This window comes from Suricata suricatta, chromosome 12 (genome assembly GCF_006229205.1).
Source record: "Suricata suricatta isolate VVHF042 chromosome 12, meerkat_22Aug2017_6uvM2_HiC, whole genome shotgun sequence".
NCBI classification, from domain to species: domain Eukaryota; kingdom Metazoa; phylum Chordata; class Mammalia; order Carnivora; family Herpestidae; genus Suricata; species Suricata suricatta.
The window spans coordinates 39,535,127-39,562,738 of record NC_043711.1 but is presented as its reverse complement, the minus strand read 5'-3'; the positions used below and the strand labels follow the sequence as shown (position 1 = coordinate 39,562,738).

The 27,612-nt window shown below is 43.0% G+C and overlaps 1 protein-coding gene across 7 annotated transcripts in view; it reads left to right on the top strand.

Moving 5' to 3' along the window:
• Positions 1-567: 567 nt before the first annotated feature.
• Positions 568-27,612, top strand: part of ITPR1 (inositol 1,4,5-trisphosphate receptor type 1) — a 324,913-nt gene continuing 297,868 nt past the window's right edge. For all 7 annotated transcript variants that reach the window (XM_029918487.1, XM_029918486.1, XM_029918483.1 and 4 more), the window contains exons 1-4: positions 568-724; positions 1,513-1,583; positions 21,914-22,021; positions 26,445-26,515. In XM_029918487.1, coding sequence (XP_029774347.1) covers positions 21,930-22,021; positions 26,445-26,515 — 163 coding nt within the window. In that variant the 5' untranslated portion in view covers positions 568-724; positions 1,513-1,583; positions 21,914-21,929. The remainder of the gene's footprint in view (positions 725-1,512; positions 1,584-21,913; positions 22,022-26,444; positions 26,516-27,612) is intronic.

Here is a 27,612-nt window from a genome sequence, read left to right as displayed (position 1 = left end):
ATACTGGCGTTTTTGTGCCCTGGATTTCTGAAATTCTTGGCTCAGGGACTCAAGGCGCGGGGTGGGGAGGGGCTGGGGAGGGGGAGGGTGGGTAACAGCTTGTAAAAACTTCCCAAAGCAGAAATCCGAGCCCCCCCCCTCCCCAGATACCTGAATTTAAGGAAAAGGGGGCAGCCGCAAGAGAAGTGTCCCCAAGGGCTGGGGGAACCCTCCAGAGGTGGCTTGGGGGCCCGGACTCCAAGCCTTGCCAGCTCTGGGGTAAGAGGAGGAGGATTCGAAGCCCGGACGCCCCGCAGGACGCCCCTCCCCGTCCCCGCGCGCTTCTATTTAGAGCCCAGCCCGGAGCCCAGGGGATTCTGGGACTCGTAGTCCTTTCCCGCAGCCCCAGGCGCCGCGACGACCTCGGACTTGGACTACATTGCCCAGGGAGCTTCCTGGCCTATATAAGCTGCCAGGAGCCGCTTCGATGTGCAGTAACCATGTGGATGTGCTGCTGAAGCGTTTCCTCAAGCTCGCTGGGGTGGGAGGAGAGGAGGAGGTGGTGGTGGAGGAGGAGGAGGCAGAGGGTGGAGAGAGAGAAAGCGCACGCCGAGAGGAGGTGTGGGTGTTCCGTTTCCATCCTAACGGAACGAGCTCCCTGTTCGCGGACATGGGATTACCCAGCGGCTGCTAACCCCTCTCCTCGCCCTGCTCCCCGAGCCCGGCGTGGCTCCCGGGCACCAAGGTAGCGGCTGGGGCCGGGCAGAGGGCGCGGGGAGTTGGTACTGTCCCCCACCCCGGGCGCAGAAGTTTTTCCTCCGCTCATGGAGTTCTTGGTGGATTTGCATGCACTTGCATACGTTTGGGGGTTTTACTGAGGGCATTTTTGGCGTGTTCGTTTTAGGCTGAAAAAATTTATTCCATTGACTGGCCTTGAGGGCTACCTATTCTGGACTGGACTGGCATTCCCCCAAGTTGGAAACTGTTGCAGCAGCTGCAGGAAATAGTTTTTTTGGGGGGAGGGTGTGGGGGTGTCCTATGTGAGTCCGCTCAAGGAAATAATCTTTTAAAAAATGTACCCCTCCCTCGACCTGTATGGTTGGGAGAAAAATGCAGGTGGGGGGCCCTCAGTGGGGAAGGTTTTAAAAAAAACGGAAGAAACCGAGGAGCGGTGAGGGATGAAATGTGGACGAAGCTCACGCCCAATGAGGATGCAGGGTACGGATACTTGGCCTAGGCTCCGGGAAACAAGTGCTTTGCGATCTGCCAAACACTTCCCTTAGTTCCAGCTCCCCCAGCACGCTCGAAGTTTTTGCGTGCCTAGGCTCACTTGTCAGTTACATACTGGAAATAAGTAAGCAGCGTTACCTATAATCTTTGTCCAACTGATCCCTCCAGCCTTCCTGTCTTGTTTGGGGAGGTGGTGGGTCTCTCCAGGAAGGAGGCTAAAGAAGATGGAAGCTTGCAATTGGAAGCCTTTCTGTTAGGGACTGGCCTTCATGGTCTTATACTCTGTTTCTTTCTAATACTTAGGAGCGGACTACAGAGGAGCAGGATTCGCACAGCTGGAGTGTTTTGGCAACGGAGTGCCTGACCTCGGTCAGGTGAGTGTGAAGCCTGAGTGCTGTAGTCAATAATGTGTTTTTGTCCTAAGTGTATTTTATGTCCTTTCTAAAGAGCCTTGGAGATAGTAGGAAAGAAAAGGAAACTCCATGGCTTGTCCAGAATTTGTCACTGCCTTTGGTGACAGCTTTAGAGAGCATTTGAGATACAGGGAGCAGTTCTGCCCAGCACTTTTGGCCAAGGCTCAAACTTAAAGCAGCTTGAAAGTTTATGAGAGGAGGGGGGAAAAGAATTAAATGGAGCAATAAAAGGAATGCACATTGGTGACCTGAGACTTGAACTTGCCTGGCAGCGTGCTGATGATTTAAATTCTGAAGGAGGCAGTACATTTCATCTGCCCAGATACGTAAGCAAAAATTCACTGCCTCTGTCTTTCAAAAATAGTCACTTTTTTCTTACTGTAACATGTGTTTAATCAGAGTAGGTTGGATTGCAAGAAATGAAAGTGGTTGCTGGCAATTTGAAAGAATTAGTACTTTAAAAAGGAAGTTAGTTCTTGAAGCATGAGAGAGTAGCATCCAGTCCTTGACTTGAAGCAGCCTGAATGTCCAGGAATCTGAGGAATCCCTCTTGTTTAGGTGCTTATTGTGGGATATGAGTTGAGGGCAGCATTTATCTGTAAAGACCAGCTTATAACAGCTGCATGTCCATCCCATTGCTGCAGATTTGGACATCACAAGTTTTTTCTTCCCAAACGGGCAGGAACAGGGTAAACAGGGGTGGAGGACTGGGTCTCAGCAACTTTTTTAACCTTCTAAATATTTAACTGTTCCCTGGGCTACAATCTTTGGGTTTTTTAAATTAGAAAATAAAAGACAGACACTTCATTATAGTAGTATAGTGCTTTTGTTTCCTGTTGATAAGATCCTTACGAGGGCTGTGGAGTGAGAAACGTTGGGATATGTGGGTTGTAGTTCCTTCTTGGAGTTCTTTTGAGCTCATGGCTACCTGGGCACTCAAAAGGCCAAGCTATGGGTTAAGTTACCCTCTTTTGAGTAAGCTGCCAACAAGGAGAAACGGATTCACAGATTCTTATACAATTTGCTGCTAAAAATAATAACTGACACATTAGGTACTTGTAAGCCAGATTCAGAACCATATATCACAGAAACGCTGTAAGTCAGGAACAGATGAAGAAATGGAGGTGTAGAGAGTGAAAACACTTGCCCAGTAGGCAGTACACAGTGGGACTGTGCTGTGTCCCACAGATGCATTTAAATTGGGGGGAAGAGGTGAGGGAGAAGCTGGGAAAAATGGTAAACTTATTTCTGTTGTTGAAAAAACTTGTGTCCTAGTAGTGATGAATAAATAATACTCACCTTGATTTAAGAAGGAAATGATGTAGCTGTAGATATAGGGATAAGAGTGTGGCTTTTTGAGGAGGTGTTAGATGTTACACTGACTTTGTTTTAGAAAGCTGTATGCTGAAAGCTGAATGAAGAGAGTAAAAGAAATGAAACCACGAGGAACACTGTTCAGCATTAGGTTCATCTCATAACTGAAATCCATCTTGATCATCTACATCAAGGCATCTGAGCAGGTTAAAAGAATCAGAATTTCTCAGTCTGAATAATTCAGTAGTTTAAATTGCAGTGAGTCTAAACTGTGAAGTATCAGTATCTTTTCATATACTCTTCAGTTTGGTTTGTGGCCAGTTGTGCAGAACACTTTTTCATTTCTTTCTTGCGTGCACGTGTGTGTTGAAAGTACAGTCTGTTCTTTAAATAATTCAGAACAGAATATACTATCAAGATTTCATTCTAGCAGGCAGGGAAAGTTCTTCATGCTCTAAATGAATTACTCCTGGCCTCCACTTTAAGACCCATGAAGTTGTTTGGGGTTGACAGTATTATGCATTTAACAAAGTGGTTGCCTTTTGGAGGGAAATGGTATCCTTTGTTGAGGAATGAGAGATGGAATGGTTGCTTAGAGGAAAAGAGAGATGAACCCAACAAGATAAATCCATTGGCCTTTTTCCTCAAAGTATTTTCCAGTGAGGAGGACCGGGATATTAGAGGGAGAGAGAGAGAAAGACCTAAAACTTCTAATCCAGTGCTATACAACTAGCTGACTGCTAGACAAGAAGAGTCGCATGGCTTTTTAGCTCATTTATAATGATCTCATGGAATTCTGATTTCTTTACAAGCAGCTCTTAAAAAACAAACCAAAGGGGCACGTGGGTGGCTCAGTTGGTTAAGCGTCCAGCTTCAGCTCAGGTCGTGATCTCACGGTTCGTGGGTTCGAGCCCCACGTCAGGCTCTGTGCTGACAGCTAGCTCAGAGCCTGGAGCCTGCTTCAGATTCTGTGACTCCTTCTCTCTATGACCCTTCCCTGATCACGCGCTGTCTCTCTCTCTCTCTCTCTCTCTCTCAAATGAATAAAAACATTAAAAAATAAAACAAAAAGGCAACAACAAACACAAAAATGAACAGGAAAAAAAATGACCAAAAAAAAGTAGACTTAAAGTTAGGTTTCTAGATTAAGCTGTCCTTGGATATATCTAATTAAGGAGTCTACACAAGGCCATTGTCCCATCTGGTTAACTGTTGGTTTGATCTTTTAAAATAAAACACATTGGATTTGCAGGCTCTTTATTAACTGAAAGTGCATGCAATTTTTGTTTACTTTTTTGTTTTAAGCTTTTGCATTGCTCTTTTAATGAGATGAGTTAAGGCTTGAAGTCAGTGACATGAGCACCATAATTGTATGATTCTTATTGATTTTCATAGTGTCTGTGGTTCTGAGCTTATTGTTAATGAGGATGAGGGGGAAATGCCACTAAAACTGTCACCTGTGGAACTCTTGCTCCTATTGCCTTCCCTCAGCTGGATGTAGTTTAAGACATTTGGTGTGATAAATCTCATGTCTGCTAACGTTGACATGACCCAAGTGCTTATTTTTATATTCAACAAATTTCTGGAGCACCTGCCATGTGCTAGGCATTGGGGATACAAAAATGAAAGTCCTATACACAGGAGGCTTAGATCCTAGTTAGGAGGAAATAGGCATTATAAATAAGCAAACAGGTAGTAAGTGCTACGGAGAAAAAGAAAGCCAAGTAAAGGGGAACAGAAAATAACAGATGTTGGTGAGGATCTGGAGCAATTGGAACTCTTGTGCACTGTGGGTGGGAATGTAAAATAGCGCAGCCACCGCAGAAGACAGCAGGGGGGTTCCTCAAAAAATTCAACAGAATTGCCAAATGATCCAGCAGTTCCACGCCTGGATATATAACCAAAAGAATTGAAAGCAGAGACTCAACCGATACTTGTAGAATGATTCATAGTAGCCACAAGGTAGAAACAACCTAATGTCCACTGATACATAGTGACTAAACCAAAAGTGGCATATCCATATAATGGAATATTATTCAGTCTTAAAAAGGAATGAAATTGTTCTACATGATGGGTGAAGGTTGAAAACATTATGCTAGGGGAAATAAGCCATACATATCGGAACAGGTAGAGTGGTGTTTGCCAGAGGCTGGGGAAATGGGAAGTTTGTTTAACGGGTACAGAGTTTCATCCGGGAAGATGAAAAGATTCTGGATGTGGATGGCAGTGGTGGTTGCACAACTGTGTGAAGTACTTAATGCCATTGAATCGTACACTTAAAAATGATCAAAATGGTAAATTTTAGGTTGTGCATGTATATTTTACCGCCATAAAAAATGACAATAACAGCAAAACAGTGTAAAGTGGGTAAAGGAGTAATGAGGTGGGGATCAGGAAAGGGCTCTTTTTTAAAATTTTATTTTTTTACTTAAATGTCTATTTGGGAGAGGGAGAGAGGATCTGAAGTCAGCTCCTCACTGACGGCAGAGAGCCTGATGGGGGGCTCCGAACTAATGAACCATGAGATCATGACCTGAGCTGAAGTCAAATACCTAACTGATTGAATCTCCCACGAGCCCCTATTTTTAATTTTTTAATGTTTGTTTATTTTGAGAGAACGAGAGCATGAGCAAGGGAGGGGCAGAGAGAGAGGGAGAAAGAATCCCAAGCAGGCTTTGCACTGACAGTGCAGAGCCCATTGTGGGACTTGAACTCATGAACCGTGAGATCATCACCTGAGCTGAAATCAAGAGCTGCACACTTACCTGACTGAGTCACCCAGGTGCCCAGGAAAGGGCTCTTTAACATGGCGCATCTGAGCAGAGATTTGAAGGAGGGGAGGTTAGCCAGTAGATGCCTGGGGGGAAAGGAGATTCCAAAGGGCTGGAGCAGAACATGCAAAGGCCCTGAGATGGGAGCCATGTGTGACAGGTTAGGGAAAGACAAGGAGGCCAGGTTGGTTGCAGCTGAGGGAGAGGACGAGGCCTTCAGATGGGTGAGAGAGTCAGGGTCAGATCCTGCAGGCACCAAAGTTTTGCAGGTAAGCAATGGTTTATTTTCCTGAGGATTTCTTAACTTTCTCAAAACTCTGCATGCGGTTCTCAGCATTCCTGAGCTACATTGTCCTTTCTGAAGAAACTGGTGAGGCTAGCAAGATCACATGCCAGTTTGGAACTTGATTGGGGTTGCGGGGTAAAACCCAGATGTCTCGCTAATCACATGACTTACTTAGGATTGCAATCCACTGTAGTTGGACGGGAATCTTCTTGGATAATTAGGTGAACCTGTTGTTGTTTTGGATAACAAATTTTAAGAACCTCATGATATTCCTAGTGGTTTTTCTTGTTGTTTTTTTCAACACAAACCATGTATACTTTGCTGCCACCCCCCAGTCTGTCAGGTCTCATTTTAAGGCATTACACAAGGAGAACTTCTGTTCTGCTGTTGAGCATCATCCTTGGGAAATATGAAGTTCCACATAAGTAATTCTCTCTGATATGTGAAGGGGACCCCTTTGTGTGTACAAATTTATCACATAGGTACATGGTGTTACTTATTGCATAAGGTACACATATTCAGTTAAAGCAAAACAGGAAATAAAGTAAACAACAAAAACAAGTGAGGCACCCCTAATTCCACCATTCAAGATTAGGATTCCAGACCCCCCATGTGTACATATGTAAAAATTATGTGTATATTTAATTTCATTAACAAAAAATCTCATGCATTACCTCACGGTTGGTACCATGCTGGTTGCACTTTATCCTGGACAGTATTCTGGCTAATAAATAGACACCTGGGTCTTCATTTTTCTGAAGGTATCTGTACCTTTGATAGGATTACGTGTGAGTGATGACAGGTATGGAATCACTAGGGGAAAGACATCATTCAGATTTCATCACCATCATAGAATCCAGGTTTTCTCACTCCGTTGATACTGTTTTTGAAGAAAACTAAATGGAAGGTAAAGCACTATTCAGAAGTTAGCTATGTCATTACAGAGATAAAGCTTAGTAATCATTTATTTCAATACAAAATTTCTTCTTTTTCAGAGTAACCTAATCCTGTGAGGTATGTAGGGCCAGGCACTCTTTTCTGTTTGTTTTAACTTAAAAGGAAAACTTCACTTTAAACACATAACAGTGAGATGTTGGTATAATGAACCTCTCTTTACTCATTACCCCCTGCACAGTTGTTGATTCATGACCATTCTGTTTTCATCTGCATTCTGACACGTCTCTCCTCGCGTCTTGGGTGAGTTGGGAACACATCCCAGACACCAATTCATCTGTATTTTATTTTATTTAAATTTATTTATTTATTCTGAGAGAGCAAGCAAGCAGCACAAGCAGGGAAGAAGCAGAGAGAGAAAAAGAGAGAGAGAATCCCAAATAGGCCCTGCACCGTCAGTGCGGAGCCCATTGTGGGCTCAAACTCACAAACTGTGGGATCATGATCTGAGACAAGGCCAAGGGTCGGGTGTCTAACTGCGTGAGCCACCCAGGCACCCCCGTCTGTATTCTAGGACGTAGCTCTAGGGCTGGGATTAAAAACAACAACAACATAATACTCTTATCCATCACAAGGCAAAAAGAAGACAAATTTTTTAATGGAGTCTGTGTTTTCTTCTTATGTGTACATAGATACAACATACATATTGCATAGACACATATATAAACACATGTATATAATATATATACATATATATACCATAATAAATTATATGTATATTTAATGGCTTAGGACCAAATAAGGTCAGTACATTACAACTGATTGATGTGTCTTCTAATCTGTATATTTCCTCTACACATCTTTTTTCCCCGTGCAGTTTATGGTTATCATTGAAGAGATGGGGTGATTTATTTTCCCATAGTTTAGATTTTGCTGACTGTGTCCGAGTGGTATAGTTAAACATGTACCCGTGTTCCCAGTATATATTCTGCAGAGGCTTGATCAGAATCAGGGTTGTTGTTTTTTGCCACTTATATTTTTCTGATCTTGATTCAGGGAAGCATATGATATGTCTGGATACGACTTCTTGTGATACTGGCAACCATTGATGTTCATTGCCTTAATCCATTCATTTGGACTTGTAAAACTCCTGTTTTTCATTCTTTATTCCGTAGCTGAAATATTTTATGAAAAAAAATTTTCCTCCATTAAGTTTTTTGTTCTCTATATTGTACTGGTTTTCAAAAGTCGATGGTTCTCAACATGGTGACTCTGGGCAGTATCGGGGCATTTTTGGTGGTCAGAGCTAGGGAGGGGGGTGCTGCTGGCATGGAGGCTGGGATGCTGATAAACAGCCCATGATACACCCATAGCCATTTACAGCCCCGAATTATCTATTTCACAGGAATAGCTGTGCAGCTTTTAAGAAACCCTTGTAACAAAATGACTGATGGGTCTGTTTTTTTTGTTAGTATCTTCATGAAGGTGTGGATTTAAACACACTTTATATGTCTCTCTCTGTGTAGTTGTCCTTCTTGGTGATCACAGTGCTCATTTTTGCTCTGCAAGAAAAAGGCTGTTGAAGTCAATTCAAAAAAACAACCAGACTAGTCTTTGATTGCTTTCTTCATTTCAATATGAGAGGATATTCCAGGCTCATATTCTGTATTTCTTGCCCCGGAACTGAAGTCAGTCTTTTCTCCAAGGAGCCATAGTTCTTCTGAGTGGGAAATGTTGTTGGGAGATGTCTGCTCAAAGCCAGATAGGTATTCTTAACTTTCCTCATACAGGTCAGAAAACAAATCAGAATGGAGAAAACTTAAAACATGAATATTTTCTATGCAAATATTTCAAAAATGCAGTTGACACATCTTTGCCTTTTAAAAAGGATTCTGAAGGTACTCCTAACTTTGTTCTGTGATATCAGTTTTGCCTGTAGTGTCCTGGTGCTAAAGTAACAGTAGGACTCCCCAGATTAGTAGGGAGGTTACTCTTGGCTGCACCCATGTTCTTTATACTGTATGGAAACCCGCCAAAAGATCCTGAGATCAGTTTAGTGGGCCTCCATCAGCAGTTTTTTTTTTTTTAACTTTATTTATTTTGAGAGAGAGAGAGAAGGAGAGAGAGAATATGAGTGAGGGAAGTGCAGAGAGAGGGAGACAGAGAACCCTAAGCAAGCTCCAAGCTCTCAGCACAGAGCCTGACCTGGGGCTCAAACTCATGAACTGTGAGACCATGATCTGAGCTGAAATGAAGAGTCGGATGCTTAACTGAGCTACCCAGGCACCCCTCCATCAGCAAGTTTTTAAATGTTTATTTGAAAGACTGCGCGCAAGCAGGGAAGGGGCAGATACACAGGGAGAGAGAATCCCAAGCAGGCTCTGTACCATATCACAGAGCCCATTGTGGGGCTTGATCTCATGAACTGTGAGATCGTGACCTTAGCCGAAATCAAGAGTCAGATGCCTAACTGACTGAGCCACCCAGGCACCTCTCCATAAGCATTTTTTTAAATGAAGTCGAGTAGACTGGAAAACCATCAAAGTGTATTGTGTGGATACATGGAAGGAACTCGTACATTGCAGCAAACTCTCCCTCCCCACCCACATTTTCTCTCTGTCTCTCATACACAGAGTGAACACTGGGTTGTAAATTTAATGTATTTCTTACTGTGGGTTGCCATCAAAACTTTGAGAAACATTGCTCTACTTCTTGATTCCTCTGTTTGTGGTCACCAGACCAGCATCATTACCTTCAACGGTGAGCTTGTTAGAAGTGTAGAATCGCAGGCCCCACCCCAGACCCACTGAATCAGAACATGCATTTTAGCGCAATCCCCATGGGATTCATGAACACTTGAAAGTGTGAGAACCACTATAATGAACCCTCAGTGCTTTCTCAGTACTTGTCTTATTTTTATGGTTATTTTTTCCTGTCTGGTTCTCACCTGTTGGAACGGACCTTTGTACTTGCCCTTTGTAGCCTTTTCATTTTCAATCAAGTGGAAAGGTAGGCTAAGTCACCGCTGAAGGTGAGCATGAAGGCCTGGCCGGACCCTCTTTGAGGAAGATGGGAATGTGAGTGCTTACCTTTGGGGACTCTCTTAGTGGCAACAGTCTCAGAGGTAGAAAGAATACATGTAAAACCTACTTAGGGTTGGGAAGTCACAGATAGGAACAAGGCTGCATTTGAACATGCTGTTGTCAGACACTTTGAGCAACTTAGGTTTTATAATTTAGGTTTTGTGACTCAGCGAATTAGCAGAACTTCTGCTCTGCTTGGTATAATGTTGCTTATCAGATATAGATGAACATAAGAAACAACATCACCGACTTCCAAGTTCCTTGTTTGTCTGCATTTCACTGGGAGCTTCATTTGGGAAGTGACTGCTTTGCAAAAAGTTTCAAGACTTTACCATGCACATATTTTTTCTTAACATATATTTATTTTAAGAGAGAGAGAGAGACCATGAGCTATGGATGGGCAGAGAGAGAGGGGGAGAGAGAGAACCCCACGTAGGCTTCACACTGCCAGCACAGAGCCTGACCCAGGGCTTGAACTCATGAACTGCGAGATCATGACCTGAGCTGAAGAGTTGGGGTGCTTAAACTGACTGAGCCACCCAGGTGCCCCTCCATGCACATACTTTAGATTAAAAAAAGCTGACACAGCACTTGGGCTTAGGGACGTTCATTTCTTTGCTTTGGTGTGTCTGTGCCTTTGACCATGTCCCCATCCCCGCCCCGTCTATATCCATTTTGCCAAATACTTCTGTTCCCAACCCAAATGCTTCCTCTTCTGGGAAGCCTTTCCTGATAATGAAAATCTTCTCTTTTTAAAACTCCACGGCACTTGAAATCTATTTTCCTCACAGGCCTTTTTGATTTTTAACCTACAAATGCACCAGACAAGCAGTAAGTGCCCACAAGATATTTGTCGAAAGAAATTATTTATCTCCATGTTACATCTCCCTTGGAAGGATGTAGGCTGCTTGTCAGAAGAACCTAATTATTTGTACACTTCGCTTGATTAAATATTTCTTGAATTGGTGGTGTGATCTGAAATGCCTCTCTTGCTGTGGAGAGTGAAGTGAGGACTGTGCAGAAATGTATTAAGCAGTTCCTTTTGATAGCTTTTGAGACGTTGCTCAGAACGGTTCTTGGGAGGGCATTGGGCTTGGGAAACTGTTGAGTGCTAATAAAAGGGAGTGAAGCACAGTTGCTCTGAGGTTGTAATAGTATTGCCCTGCCAAACTGCAGAATGGGGGATCCACGCAGGATGGGGGCCCCCGCAGGACTCGGTACTGACTGCCTTTTGAGTAGGGGCAAAACATGTAACATCTGTGCTTCTGTTTCCTCCTCTGTAGACAAGGTATAAAAATACCTGCTTTGGGTCATTGCTGCCAAGTCTGAATGCTTGCAAAATGTCTCAGAGATTTAAAAAAAAAAAAAGGGAAAACAACAACAACAACAACAGCAACAAAGCCTATGTCCCTAGAGGAGTGGGGTGATCTTGCCCTGCAGGGACATGTGGCCATGTCTGGAGACTTTTTTGTCACAGCTGAGGGAGAGTGGGTGCTACTGGCATCTAGTAGGTAGAGATCAGGGATGTCGCTAAACATCCTGCGATGTGGCCTCCACAACGAGGAAGTATCTGCCCTAAATGTCAGTAGCCCTGAGGTTGAGAAACCGCGTCCTAGACGGAGTTTTCCCAGACTAAGTGAGACTTTTCTCTCTCTCCGAGGATGTTCACCTAATTTGCTGGGTTTTATTTTGTTTCTGTTTTTATTATTATTATTTTTTGGTGGTCAGGTTGTGAGCAGAGGGGCATCTCTTCAGGCCGGGGCTGACTTTAACTTTTTAATAAAATAAATACCGCCCTCCTTGCTTTGGTTTCTGGAGCCCTGTGGTCTAGTAGCTTTTATTTTCTTTTAATGTTTGTTTATTTTTGAGGGGAGGGGTGGAGCGAGCACAAGCACGAGAAGAGTATAGAGAGAGAGGGAGATACAGAATCTGAAGCAGGCTCCAAGCTCTGAGCTGTGAGCACAAAGCCTGACGCAGGGCTCAAACCCAGGAACCGCGAGATCATGACCTGAGCTGAAGTCAGATGCTTAACTGAGTGAGACACCCAGGCACCTCTGTGGTCTATTAACTTTGGGTATTCACAGCTGTGTGAGTTACAAGAAGTCATTCAAGTTTTTTGTTCTTGTTTGCTTTTTCTGCCTATAGAATGAGGAATTTAAGCTAGATGCTCTCTACCCACCAAATACAAAATTTTCTGTTAAATTTGAGCTTTTGATTGGCTTTTCTTATATTGGCCTGGGAGAATAGGAAACTTGAGAGTATGTGTCACAATCGACATTTTTGCTGAAAAATAGTCATGTAGATAATGTATTTATTTCAAGAATAGACTATTTAGTGGGCACGTTTGTGAAAAGGCACGTAGGTTTATCTTTGTATGCGTGTGTTTATCTCTTGTGTGTCTAATGAGAAACATTCAAACTAGAGAATTGCTCTGAACTGCTGATTTACAGCTGCTATTTCTGAGATTGTCATAGAGGGCCCTGCTTAAAGTTGAAACTTCTGAGTTGGTGACTTCCTTTGGGACTGTCTGAAAACGAAAGCAGAATGTAATTTTCTGTCCTCTGAGAGAAGTGCTTCTTTGCAGTAGAACAAATGGTCTCCTAATGGGACACTGCATTTCTGAGGACAGTCTGATTAGCCACTAATAGAACAAGAAGACAAGCAAGGAGCTGCGCAGAAATGTGTATGGGGGGCACGCCGGCCAGTGTCCGTCTCACAAATACCGTGTTGCTGCTCCTCGTTTCACAAGAAAGATGATATCGTCAAGAGTCTTTGCTCAAAGGAAGTTCCAAAATTAACTGTGAGAGTGCCAGTCACAGAGGCAGAGTCGGTTGTAAAGAGAGCCTCTTTCCTTGGCTTGGAAAAGTCCACTGTGAAGGTGGTAGGTTTTCTCTTCCCTGTATTTACAGTCATATTACCATATATGTACCTGGGCGAGGGCATCTTAAGGAGGCCTGTGCTCCTCTGGAAGGAGCGTCCTTGGCCTCCAGCCACGAGATTGATCAAATGCCGGCAACTCTTCCTTTTTCTGTGTGCACTTTGTTTTCCCTCTGCAAGGCCTTGTGGTTTGCCTGGCTTTGCCCACTGGGGGCTGCTTGACCTGAAAGTGAAGTGCTGCTTTTATGTGTTGAGCGCAGTGTGGCCCCCAGGTCTTATCTGTGTTTCTGGAGACCAGCTGCCTGTGGCCTCCTGAATCTCCAGGCACTTTTAAGTCTTTGTGCATGAGCCCTCTCTTTGCTGCCTTAGCTTGAAAGGAAGGCTTTTGATTTTATTCTTTTTAAACAATCATTTTTAAAGCAAGCAGCCATAAAACCAGCACTAAGTTTTTGGCAAAGGCCCTCTGTTTTTTAGGAGGTGGAGGTGATGTGAATATACCAAGAAAGAACAGAGAAGACATGATTTTTGTTGACTATATTTTTTTTAGCAGAAGAATGGCTTTTTTGAGGGCACTGTGCTTTGGGGCCAAGTGGCAATGCTTGGTGACTGAAGGGTAGACCCAGAGGGGGCTATGTAGGTACCTGGCTGTACTTTGATGATTTAGGTTTTACTAGGAAGAGAGAGGAGAACATTCAGCTGGAGGTGGCATTGATAAATTCAGATAAATGCATCACACAGTATGTTCCTTGTCTATATCCACTCATCATGTGGAGTTGCTGGTTGATAGGGTTAATCGTCAATGGATTGTAAACCTAAAAAGTTCTGTAAGAGTAGTTTATGAGAGTCAAAAATATAGCAAATTAGCAGTTAAGAATAATCCCAGCAAACAGAAACGTTTCCCATCTTTTACTTCGTTTTTGCTAAGTAAGCCCATTATTTTCTTTTACACATTTGAGCCTCAAAACAACTTTATAAGGCAAGCACTCATGATCCTCATTCTGCAGATGAGGGAACTGAGTTATAGAAAGAGTAAGTAACGTGGTCAGGGTTGTAAACTTCCTGTCACACTTAGAATTAAAGGCAGACTTTTTACCTTGGCTTGGGGACTCCCACTGGCCCTGGCTGCTGCTTCTCTGACCTTACCCCGCACTTTCTTTCTTGCCCCCATTAATGCTCCAGACGTTGTGGCTGGCTTTCTTTTTCTTGAACTTGCCAACTTCTTTTCTGTGCATAGTGCCTTTGTAGTAGCTGTTTGCTCTGCCTAAAATGCTCTTCCGCCTGATTTTTTTGCATGACTGCCTCTGTCTTGACTTTCAAGTTTTAGCTTAAATGTCTCAACCTGCTCTCTTTGACCAACCAAAAGTAAATTGTCATACAGTCATATCATACAATTTTAATTCTCTGCCTAGTACTTAACACTGTCTGATTGGTTTTGCCCATAAAACTGTCATGAGAACCGAGACCTGAGTGTCTTCTCTGTCCCACACACCTGGAGTAAGGGTAGCACATAGTAGGTATTTGATGATGGCATTGAATAAAAAGGCGGTTTCAAATCAGGGGGTCTTCTCTAAATTTCTGGATATTGTATGCTTTGCATTTTAATCCTGTAGAATTTTTCATGTTCATGCAGTATGAATCCTAAGCATACAGGCAGTGTCAAACCAGAATTTAAAATTCACAGTAGCATTTTTCAAACGGTTGGGTCTCAGGAACTCTTGGCATGCTTAGAAATTTCTGAGGACCCCAAAGAACTTAGGTTTATGTGAGTTAAAACCATCTATACTTATCTATTAGAAATTAATACCAAGACAGTTAACACTGAGACAACATAAAAAATAAGCCAGTAACATTTTTTAATGAACAATAACTATATTTTCCAAAACAAACTTTTTGCAAGCGATTGGCATTGTTTCACATTTTTGCCAACTGATGACGATCTAGCTTAATAGAAGATAGCCGAAGTCACATATCATACGTATTTTCACCTCCAGGCTCGTCTGACATCACGTGACCTGCAGTCTCTGGAAAACTCAACCACGGTGTGCACGGTGGAGTAAAAAGGCAAATAGTGCATTGCTGTTATTATGAAAATAGTTAGGACTTTGAAGAGTCTCTGAAAGGGTCTTGGGTTGAACTCCTGGCAGTCCTCGGGTGTTGTGGAGAGCCCCTAGCTTATAGAAGAGCTAGGTAATTTGAAAGGTAGGTGCTTCCACGGACACAGCTGAGAGACTGAGAAGTTAAAGGCTTAAGTAGCAGGATGCAGTTGATTGTCCCTAAGTCCAGATATTGAATCAGAGCTTTTTGTTTGGAAATACATGCATGGGGATACACTGAAGCTGTGTTTGCAAAACAAAACAAAACAACCCCTTCCCAGCTGAAGTGCTGAGTTGCAAAGGACCCTGGAAACTTGGAAGCTAGTGGTACTTGTCTTATGTTAATCTTCTTCAGATGAGCAAGATTATAGCAAGCATTCTAGAAGTTCTACAGTGGGATGGGTCATTAAAAAATAATAAAGCGTGGGTTCTTTTCTATGTCTGAGAATAGTAGCTTCAAATATAACTCCCTTTACAGCTGTTACTCTACAACCCTTACTTGGTTCTCCTTGTAGCTTTTGGCCTCTGATGAAATTGTGTCTTATAATAGAAATTAGATTGTCTTAGTGCTTTATTAGTCTCAGATACTGTCAAAATTGGTCTTAAAGACATCAAGGTAGAGGCTGTTAAAAATAGATGAGATATTCCCCGCTAGCCAGCCATTTAAGAAAGGCAAATGATTACAGACCAGGCCTCTGGGGAGTAGTTTGAACGTCTCGGGTGATGTACATAAGCTTGTCAAAGTTAAGATAATTGGGTGCTAAGACACACAGGGAATGTGGGCCTTAGGAAATGCTTGGTGCACTGGGAGAGAGGGGGCGGTGTGGTGGGGGGCCCTTCGTTCCTGACACCAGGGCTTGGAAGGATCTAATTTAAGGGCTGTGTCAGTGGGGCTTTTCTCCCTCCAATTACTGTTCAGTGCCAAGGCCCAGGTGGCTTCATCTTATTTAAATAGAGGAGGCTTCTTGCTTCTGGGTGTCAATAAAAATCTTCAGGTCAAAATATTTGGGTCCCTGGCTTTGGAGTCCATTACCTGGTATAAATAAAGCTTCTGACTTCCTCCTTTTCCTGTCTAGGATTAAGTGATACCTTAGGTAACTTCTTGGTTAATGAAAGTGTTCTAATTTAGTCTCATTTCAGGAGTTGCTAACTTTTAAATTCTGAATTGTGTGTAGGCGAAAATTGAGTTTTTTTTTTTCTAGAAAAATGAATATAATGCAATTAGTTAAGCGTGTGCAGGAGAAATAGATGGGAAAAATTACAATAAGTGAGTTTTCTGGCAGTCAAAGCTTTTAGCAAAAAGGAAAAAAAACCCTCAAAACCTTTCTTAATGCTTAAAATGAAATGAATATACTTCTTTTTCAGTGAGGCTGTGATTTTAGCTTGTCTTCACACCAAAATGGAAGATGTTCTAAATATTGAATTATTGCTTAAGGAGGTTTCCACCTCATCTCCTCCCTGACTCCCACAGGGTCCTGATTTGATGTTAGAAGTGGGAATGGAGTTGAGGTCTGACTGTCCTGGGGTATGGTGAGTTTAGGGACAGAAAACCCAGAATGCCTTGTATGACCTGTCAAGCACGGCCCACCTCTTAGGAGTACAGAGGATTTAAATATTTCTGAGACTTGTGTTTCTTGGGATGTGTTTCCAACAGTGCTGACAAAGTAAGAAGCATGTATCAAGTAGAATAATCATATGTTATGGGCAGAAGTGAGTGAAGGCTTTGGAGGAAGAAAGTGAACTTTTCATTTTGGTCTCATTCAAAAATACAAAAATGGATATTTACTCAGGGCCCCTGCTGCTGCCTCCAATTGGCTTCTAGGATTCTTCAATCTGGATCTCATGGCCAATAGCTCCTGGGATTCTGCTCCTGGATGCTGACAGCATCTCAATGTATCAGAAGAACTCACCTGTCTCTCCAGTCTGTTTCTCCACCCCACCCACGTCATCTGTCTCCACAAAGCCTGCTGCCACCTCCAGTCCTCCACTCTTCCCGGTCCTTATCCCGGCCACAAGGCCTTCCCTCAGGCCTTGACACTCATCCCTATCCCACGCCCTGTCCTAGTTAAAGCCAACACTGTTTTGAGGATCTGTTTTGCATACTACTTTATTCCTATCACCAATTCCTAGCACATGGTAGGTACTGAGTATTTAGCAAATAATGAAGAAGTAGGAGAGTCAATTCTTAGTGATTTTAAATTTTAGTCTAGTTGTTGAATCCTTCGATCCTTTTTAACTCTTTTGCTCCCACCCAAATCTCAGCCAGGATCATTTACAAACGGGCTCCATAAAGACTCTCTCTGAATCCTTCCTTGCCACTCCTAGATGGCAGCAGCAGGGGTGTGGGTAGGGGTGACCAGGAAGGGTATAGAATAGGCAAAGAGCAACACAGATTTGGAGACCATGGTTTGTAGGACTACAGCCTCTTGTTGCTGTTTTCCAAGGAGGTCTCTGAATTTGTGTGTTTTTAGTCCCACCTTTCTTCTGAGTAGAATAAAATGTCCCTTTTCCTTATACATTGCTCAGGTTTCAGTGGACAGAGAACTGAAGCTGAGCCAGTAGGCAGTGTGAAGCTCATGAGCATCTCACAGAGGCAGTGAGCCCCCTTTCTCTGCCCTCATCCAGCCACCCTGGGAGAATCCTATTTTAAGAGATGAATCAACCCATCAGAACAGTGATGGGAGGTGGTGGGGGGCCAGTAATACCCTGCATACATTGCACACTTACTTCCTGCAGGTGCTTTGCTGACTTGTTTACGCACATGAACTTACCGAACCTCATGACAGCTTGTTGAGGGAGCTATTCATTTTATCCCCATTTTATGGATGAGGAAAGTGAGGTTTAGCAATTAGAGAAATGACCTGAAGCCCTATAATGACGAGGTGGCAGAGCTGGAGGTCCCTGGCCATCTGACTCTGGAGCCTCAGCTCCAATCTGCTTTTGGGTAAGGAATGCTCTTGAGAGCAGGCCATGTCTGGAATCACTGAGGATGGTGAAACTCTGTGAACAGAAGCAAAGTTCTATGGCGATCAGAGGCCAGTCACATTTTGAGAGGTTTCTGAGCATCAGGGGACAGACCAGTAGCAAGGTTTCTAGGAGGTGGTTTTTGTAGGGGGGAAGGGAGACAGGAATGTTTCCTAACTGGACTTTTTGAACCTGGAACCATTTCCTGACTCATTTGAATCCTTGCCTGAGCCATTTGAACCCTGAAACATTGCCAGGTGTTTAAGCAGAAGCAGGTCATCCATAGGAGTCATGGTAGGGGGATTCCATCTTTGGGCAAGAGATGGAATTACACACTTTATAGGTTCCCTCCAACCTTTATGCTATGATTCTGTACATATGGAAAGACCAGAATGTTTTGTGTTCGGGAATTGAGCATAATTCCAAAGAGTTCAGGTTATTTTTAACAGGTGAATTAGGGAGGATAATTATTTTTCCTAAAGTAAAATATATTGTCATGGATCATCCAGGAGTTCATTTGTCAGGATACCCACCTAAGGAAAGGGGATCCTTTTCTTTGCTGAGTTTAAATTTTGAAGTCCTAGAATCTTTCAGAGTTCCACTTCATCTCACTAAAAAGTAATAAATAGCAGGCATTGGGAGTGAAAGTCTACAAGTCTCTGTACCAGGCACTTTTCAAGCACTGTTTCATCTGCTCCTTAAAATAATCCTTTGCAGTTAAGTGTTCTCCTCATTTTAGAAATGAAACAAAAGCAGACAGGCTTAAGTGAGCCGAATGGCAGTGTCGGGCTAATAATAATAATAGCTTGCACCCAGAGGGAAGATCAGAGTGCTGCAACTGGCCACCTGAGCCTTCTCAAGTATGTTGTGGACTGACTCAAAGTTGATTAGCAAGGAGCCCTGGGTGTTGATATAGTGTTTGATGCGTCAGGGTCATGCAGATGGCAGGTTGGCGCTGGCTGTTTTTGTGTTAGGACGTCCCTGGCCATTGTGGGAACGACACAGGAGCACTGGCTACTGTTGTGAGAAGCTGGCTGGCACAGATGGTCCGGGATCAGATAAAGAGACAGGTTCTCCCACTCCGTTATGCACAACAGGAAGTCTTCCAAAAGATTACTCCCAGGCACATCACTCACTGGCTGACTTTCTCCCGCCCCCTCTCCAGGCTCCAGAGGCCTGTTCTGTTGACTTTCCTGGCCTTTGTTATTCCTTCCAGGGTCGGGCGATGATGGACCTCTCCTCCCTCTCTCCCTTCTCCTCCTCCTCTTCTTCCACTTGACTAATGATAGATTAGGGGAGCCCTCCAAAGCTTTCTAGCCAGACCATTCCTTTTTTGAGGGGACCTACTGCTTGAGGCGCTTGGGGAAGAGTCTGTAGCACTCTCCACTTTCCATTTTTGGTTGTCTCTTTAAATCTGGGACTCCTGGCAGATTTCCCAGGATCATTAACTGTGGTGAATATACTGATCTTTGTTTTCTGGGGAAAATGTAAAATTTGGTTAACGTTTACTCACTCAGTTGTCGACTTAATAAACATGGTTGGGAAGAAGATTAATTTCCTTTTTTCTTATCAAAGTGTTATGTGGATATGGCAGAAAAATTAGGGAATACCAAGTAGAACCAAGAAGCAGGATTGTATATAACACAGAAAATCAGGTCTTCATAGTCTTAATAAGGATGGTTGATACTTTAGTCCATGTTCCAGGGGTCCTTGTTGGTGAGAAGCTCTGCTTAATACTCAGATGTGAGTTAATAACCCTGGCCTTCAGCATCTCCACCTCTCTGTACCTTGGTTGCTCCAACAATTAAATGGGAATAATAGTCATACCCACTTGATGCGGTGGTTGTGAAGATTCAGTAAGAGAACATTTATAAAGCCCTTAGCACCCCTGTGGGCATGATGATGCTTGATAAATGTTAATCATTATTATTAGCAATGGTAGCACTGCAGAACTGTGCTAGAGAAACACTCTGTTCACACGTCTATTTCAATGATCAACTGCAGGCGATACTGAGTACATCATTCCAGAACACTGAACTGTGTCTGCTTCTTGCCATTAAGGACTTGGAATCTTTCAGGAAGGTAACCAGGAGGTGAGGAAAGTTGAGAAAACAGGGGTCAAACTGCTGTTTCCTGGCCTGATCTCCACTGGGGCCAATTTGAAGGGCAAGCCCAAAAGGACAGAGTCAGTCACACCAGACAAGGCCTTCTTGACTGAGCATACACCTGCTTTCCTGTATCCAGGCCTCCCTTGTGTCCTGTGGGGGGAGGCCAGAGTGTGAAGACACAAATTTGGTCCGAGTCAAATTTCAAACAGAACTTGTTTTCCAATAATCAGTCCCAAGAGAAGTATGTTGACTTGCCGACCCTTTATGATGAGGCTTTTAAATAGAAGCACATAAGGGAAATATTAAGGCCCTTAGTGCTTTCCATTTGGAGCTTTTTTAGATGTTGTTTAAAACACTGGTTTGCCTTTTAGGTATAGAACAACCAGTTAGGAAGAAATAACAGACTTGATTCTGAAGAGTGGGACTTGGCTGGCAAATTGTCCCTCTACACATGATTTGTGTGTCTTTCCACAAGGTCTTCAGATGCTGGCTGTTTTGTTTGAGAATGTGTTCTCACTTGCTGTCTTTCTCAATGGCTAAGTTCATGTTCAGTGAAATGTTCCTTCTCTTGCCATATCTGGGTTGTTGGGAGGGATTAGTTTTTCCTTGTAGATTCTCACAAGCAGTGAACTGAGGTTCTTTAACAGTTTGTTTTCAGCACCTGGCACTCCTGCTAAGTAGGAGAAATGCTTCCTTAGGTTTTCTGATGATCATTGCTGCACAATTTTAGCAAAAAGAGAACTTGGCGCCCAGAAAGCAATTCCAGAAGAGAATCATTTTCCATGCCGTTACAACTCTTGTGGCTTTGCAGGTGAATGATTTCTAGTTGGGGAGCTTGAGTAAAGACATTGGAGAAGATGTTTTAGAGGCTCTGGGTTTAGAGGAGAGATCCTGGGAAGATGCAGGTTACCCTGTGCGTCTACACCAGATGCCTCATGAAGCCACATGGTGTTAACTGGGGTCCACACCAGCACACTGTTTTCGCACATAACTGAGCTTGTTTTTTAAATGTCAAAATTTTTTTTTTATAATTGGCTTCCACTCCTCAATATTTATGGCCCTCAGGAAAGCTGTGCGTATGTGTCATGTCAATATTTTTGTTGGTGTGTGTGTGTGTAAGTGTAATAATTTCTGGGCTGTGGAGAGATTTCCTGTAACTTAAGAACCTTTTCTCGGACTGCTCCTAACTAGCTGTGTGTATCCCTGACCAGGGTTCTTACCCGACCTGAGCCATATTATTCTTAGGTTCAGGGTTTGGACCAGGTGCTAAGATCCTTTCTCACCCGGCAAGTGTTTGGGTGAAGGATAAGAAGGAAAGAAGTTGAAATAGCATTTGGATGAAGTGTGTACAGTTGTTGAATTTTTTAAAAGGCCACTGGAGCTTTGTGGTATTTGTTACTAGGTTTCCTTTTATTAATCTTGTTGCTTTGGTACCTCAGCACAGGCACTGCCAGACCCAAGTTTTATACCAGGTGTTTCCTTCTGACTTCACGTTGCCTGAGGCAGATTGAATATGTTAATGTTTCATAAGTCAGACTTTCCAACTCCTTAATCACTGCAGAGTTGCTGGCTGACTTCCATGCAGTCTTTATATTCACTATTCATTATCGAAGGTCCTCGATTTGTAGAGTTGGATTTGGGTGTGGTTTTGTTAGAAACCAGAGTTATTGTGGTTGGAATATCCTGAAATAAATGATATATGGAAAAAAATGTTGTTGCATATGTCCTTGCTTGGCTCATTTAATTGCCTGCCTGTCACACTCCGTTTAAATTTGACTTTTAAGTAGGGCGCTTCGAAAAATTGAGCTAAGCCAACTCTCAGTGACTCCCGCCCCCCCCCCCCCCCCCCGCCCCGAGCATTTCTTTCCTTCTAATAATGTTGCATATTTTACTTTGTCTAGGCTTTTCGAGAAAGACATGTCTGACAAGATGTCTAGTTTCCTACATATTGGAGACATTTGTTCTCTGTATGCTGAAGGATCGACAAATGGATTTATTAGCACCTTGGGGTAAGAGTGCCTGATTTTTTGTGTTGCAGGTTTTATTTAAGATGTCGTAATGCCAGCTTAAAAACTGATTTTTCTAAGATAAGGATGTTATTATTTGACTTGGCTTTCCCAGGGGCAGTTGGAATATATACCGAATCTCAGGTTGGCCAAGTTTACCTCTTACCAAAAATACTGGTTTCTTGTGAGTTCTGGAAGAGCAAAATCTCATTAGTTAGGACTCTTAAAATTCAGAATTTATTATAATTTCCTATTTACATACAAAGGGGAATCATATAAGGGGAAAAGTGCGAAGTATATGGGATAAAATTTTAATATTTTTTTATAGACTGCAAAGAAATGCTTTTTTAGCTTTCATAAAAGCTCTTGGTTTCTTTTTTTCTTTTAAGTTTATTTATTTGTTTTTTGAGGTGGGGAGGGAGATACAGAATCCGAAACAGGCTCCAAGTTCCAAGCTGTCAGCACAGAGCCCAAGATGGGGCTCGAACTCAGGAACCACGAGATCCTGACCTGAGCTGAAGTTGGATCTTGAACCAAAGTCACCCAGGCGCCACAAAGCTCTTATTTTAAAATGCTCACTTGTTTGTCATTTAAGCAAAGACTACAACTTCTCAGATGCTTATCTCATTTCTTTGAAGCAAAATCTTTCCTATTTTATTTATTTTCTTTTTAAAATTTTTAATGTTTGCTTATTTTTGAGAAAGAGCACGAATAGGCTAGGAGCAGAGAGAGAGGAGACACAGAATCCGAAGCAGGCTCCAGGCTCTCATCTGTCAACATAGGGCCCGATTTGGGGCCCAGACTCACTCATGACCTAAGCTGAAGTCGAATGCTTAACCAAATGAGCCACCCAGGCGCCCTTGAACCTTTCCTATTTTAAATTCCTGTATGCATTTGAAAGGTACATACTGCACAAAGTTCAGATTTTTGTTCTTTTGTGCTTTCTTCAATTTTCACCCAACTCTTAAGCACATAAGTATTTTCCATAAGTTCCTTATTGGATGATCTCCCTTTTCCTCCTCCTGTTGTCTACAAGAGGAAATGAGAAGTGACATAGCCCCAAAGGCAGAGAGAAGCAGAATGAAAACTCAAGATGGTTAACTCCAGAAGACAAAGGAATGGTCTTGATTGTCCTTTTGTAGTTAGGCCCCAGGGTGGAATTGTTGAATTTGGCAGGAGCTGATCTCAAATTGGGGGAAGGTAAGCCAACAACTTCTCCAAGAATCTTATTCTTCTAGCAGCCGGAACCTTTTCTTTTAATAATAGCTATTATTGAAAGCATGCTTATTCTCTGCTCGTTATGCAGCCTGGTGTTTGTTCTCAGGCCCCCATTCAGGTCGCTCTAGCCTCAAGGAGCAAGTTATTTCAGATGTAGAAGTTTAGCTCAGTTGGACCTTGTTGTAGAAAAGTTTTGTTTTCAAAAGTCCTCTTGATCACCAAATCCACTAAGTGTTTCTCATTTCTTACCTTTTTTTAATCTCTCTACACCAGAGACCCACCCTTCACAACTTCTCTGTGGTTTTTGGCTAAGAGGCCTTCTTGCTTATGCCTCTCCAATTGCCCCTTTTCTCTTCTTGTCTGATTCCTTTCTTTTTCTCTTCCTCCTTTTCTCTTCTTGTCTGATTCCTTTCTTTTTCTCTTCCTCCTGTTTGAATCTTGCATCCTCTGCTTATTTCTTCGCAGTACAGCAGTGGTAATAAATAGCAGGAGTCACCGCTTCCGTGAGTCCTATGGATGTTTACACCACTGTGCTGAGTACTGTGTATACACGTGTGTGTGTGTGTGTGTATGTGTGTGTGTGTATCATGCCTTTAATCCCCAAACACCTCTTTAGAGTAAGTGTTATCATTATTGCTTTTTACGAGGCAAAACCTCTGAGCTTCTAATAGGTGAAGTCGCTTGCCCCAGGTTTCAAAGCCAGGAACACTTAGGACTTCAGGACCAGTGCTCCTAGCAGTTGCCGTCAGATGGGTAGACTTTCCATTCCCTGCCTTTCATGACAATCCGTGTTGTCAGGCAGAATTGACTCATCACCCTCCTCACTGTCTGCCTGCATCTCTTGTTTGAATGCCTTATTAAACCTCAACCCCACCATATCATCTCTCTATGGCCCTGATTTCTTTTAATGGTGCCACTGCCCTTCTAGTCACTTAGGCTTACTTTCCGTTGATAGCTGAGCCCACTGTGCCACTTAAGTCCCTGAAGTCATAGTGCTGCCTTTCTCTTCATCTTCTTTGAGAGCATCCTTTCTTAGAATTTTTATAAGGTACAAATAAACAAATTCATGATAAGGTTTGTCCTTGCTTTTTCTTTAATATGAAGATGGCCCATTTTGAATTTTGGTCTCTAATACTTACCTCAGATGAGTTTCCCTTGGTTATAATGGACTTGAAAATAAAGTTTGGCCTTCTTTTTCCTTTTAATATTTTAAAAAATGTTTATGGGGTACTAGTTGTGAATGACAATGAATGACCACCAGTTTTTGTAAAACTTGGCATTCTGGCTCCCCAGCCACATTCCATTTATGTAGATGGTGGTTATCTCCCACCTGGCTTTCTTGACTCATTGAGCTTTAGAACTTGAATTGGACCTTGGAGAATCGGTGTAAGTGCATATGCTGTGTAGAGAGGGGTGTGCTTCAGAATCACCTGAAGAACTTGTTAAAAATAGAAGTTCTTGGGTCCCATCCTAGAACACAGCTTTAGTAGGCCTGGGTCTGATGGGGAGCTGGTATCGATATATTTTAAAAATAAATGGAAAGTCAGATGAACATCTCTCTATTTGAGAATCCTTGAGACCAAGTCTTTGATTTTACAGGTAAAGGATCTGAGACCAGGAGGAATGAAAGAATGTAGTCACAGTCCAGCTGCTAGTTGGTGGCAGAGTGCCATCTTCAATTCATTTGTCTTCTGGCTTAGCTGGGGCCCTTTCTCCTACCCCTTGTCCTAATTTGCAAACTTGATGAGTATTTAACCCAGCCCTACATTGAGTTCCAAGGCAGTCCCCCACTTCACATATTAGGTTAGTTCTGGTGGCATTACTGTATTTACATTCATAGAGGCTCCAGGTGGGAGTTTAATATGTGCACATTCTGCTCTTGATTTTTGCATGAAGACTCAAGCCATTGACCACACTGTTGCTCTTTTTGATGGGGAGAGGTCTTGATTCTTAGAGCTGAAGTAGGCAAGCTGCTGGTGGGCTACTCTGGTCACTTTGATTCACCCACCAATTATACACCAAGAACCTCACCTGGGCAGGAAAATGTATTAGGCTTGGGCATCTTTTGGGTTGAAAGGCAGCCATCTCTCTGTCCCCAGGGAGCTCGGAGCCTCCTGCACCATTTGTGCTTCAGTCCAGTGAGGTACGGAAGACAGGAGGATAGGCAGGGAATGCCTGGCCCAGGACAAGGTTGGCAGGAAGACCTTCATAGAGACGATGAGGGGTCTGAGTCAGTCCTGAAGAATAGGTTAGACTTGAGGGGGTGAACTGGAATTTGGGAGGGAGAAGTAGTAAGAGTAATGGCAGACTATTTAATATTACCTTGCTTTTGTGAAAAGGAGCAGCACAAACTAATGGAAGAAACTTTGGAACTCCACAGTATGATTAGCTGGGAGCAAGTTCTGTGGTCCCTTGGAAAACAACCAATAAATACCGCTTTTAGGAACTTGGAGAAGTCATTTAAACTTGAGTCTCAATTTGCTCATCTGGTCAAAAAATAAATTATTTTAAATTGGTTCTTCTAAAAGAATTGTACAAGTTAGGTTGGTCAGTCTGGGCTTCTAAATACTGGGTCTATGTATAATTTGGGGCTGGTTATTTATTTATAACTTTTTGTACTTTTTCCCACCTCTATTTCAATTTTCAGTAGTTCCGTATGACTTTGCCTGCCAGCAGCTTCTCAGATGGCCTCAGGCACAGTTAGTTCCTGGCTGTATTTTGTTCTTTCTCTTACAGCCCTTAGGTTGGATTTTCTTTATTAGGTTGCTTTTGTGGTTCCTGTGCTAGCCTTGAGCTCCTTAAGGGCAGGGCCTGGTTCATTTTCATCCTCACATCCCAGGGACCAGCACTGTGCCTGGCACCAGATGGGCCCCTCAGCTACCATGAGTTGAATGCACTCATCCCTTGCTATGCCTCCCACCTTCAGCATGACTGCATGTTGTGCTCAAGTCCGTCGTGAATGTGGTTAAGGGAAAAGAGCCACAGAAAATATTAGGTTAATATGTGCATTGCAGAAGCACAACATGGGATTTTGGATTAGGTTTAGCTCCCTGCATGGAAAACCTCTAGTGTAAATAGCTCCCTGGCAGGAGAACATGACCATCTAAATCATGCACAGGAACAGCCTTGGATATTCAGTTTTTGCATAGTGCTTAGGTTTTATTTTCTTAGACTTGACCTGATACAGCACTTATCTTTGTCTTCACAGTCTGGTTGATGATCGTTGTGTTGTACAGCCAGAAGCTGGGGACCTTAACAATCCTCCCAAGAAATTCAGAGGTAAGGTGATGAACTTCCTGCAGTGAGTATCTTGCCTCACTTGGAAATTCATCAAGTGTGTTGCTGTGTGTGTATGTGTGTGCTTGCTCATGGGCACATATGTGTGGATTTTTAATAAGTGGTTGTAGGTTAATTTGCTTACATTTTTTTAAAAGTATGATTTCAACTCCAAGCTTTATGACCTTTTGAAAATGCATCGATAGGTTGAGCATCAAGATTGGAATGGCTTTTATTAGAGCCTTCATTTGTATATTGAATACATGTTGGCCAGTGTGAATTCAGCTTAAATTACATTTGTGCAAGTCTGTCCCCAAAGAAGATTTATCGATCTGGTCACAAGGAACACGCGTCATTGCAGCAGATCTCGCTGTGCCATGGAGGCTCTGGTGTTCCTAGATGCTTCAGCCTGGAGTGAGAGGTTCTGGATTATTACACTTATTTTTTGAGTTAAAAGACCTAGGCAGGACAGCCTTCTGACAAGTAGCTTCCCACCATTCCTGGATTTCTTTTTTGTTTGTTTTGTTTTGAATGTTTATTTTTGAGAGAGAGAGCAAGCACTAGCAGGGGGGGGGGGGCAGAGAGGGAGAGAGAGACTGACTCCCAAGCAGGCTCCACACTGTTACTGCAGAATCTGATGCAGGGCTGGAACCCACAAACCACGAGATGATGACCTGAGCCGATACCAAAAATTGGATGCTTAACCGACTGAGTTATCCAGTAACCCCCTGCAAGTGATTTTTTTTCCATAATATTTTATTGTCACATTGTTTTCCATACAACACCTAGTGCTCTTCCCCATAAGTGCCTTCCACCATCACCACCCTCTTTTCCCCCCTCCCCCTTCCCCTTCAACTCTCAGTTCATTTTCAGCATTCAATAGTCTCTCAAGTTTTGCATCCCTCTCTCTCCTCAACTCTCTCTCCCTCCTCCGCTCCCCCTGGTTCTCCATTAGGTCTCTCTTGTTTTCCTGTTAGACCTATGAGTGCAAACATATGGTTTCTGTCCTTCTCTGCCTGGCTTACTTCGCTTAGCATGACACCCTCAAGGTCCATCCACTTTCCTACAAAGGGCCAGATTTCATTCTTTTTCGTTGCCAT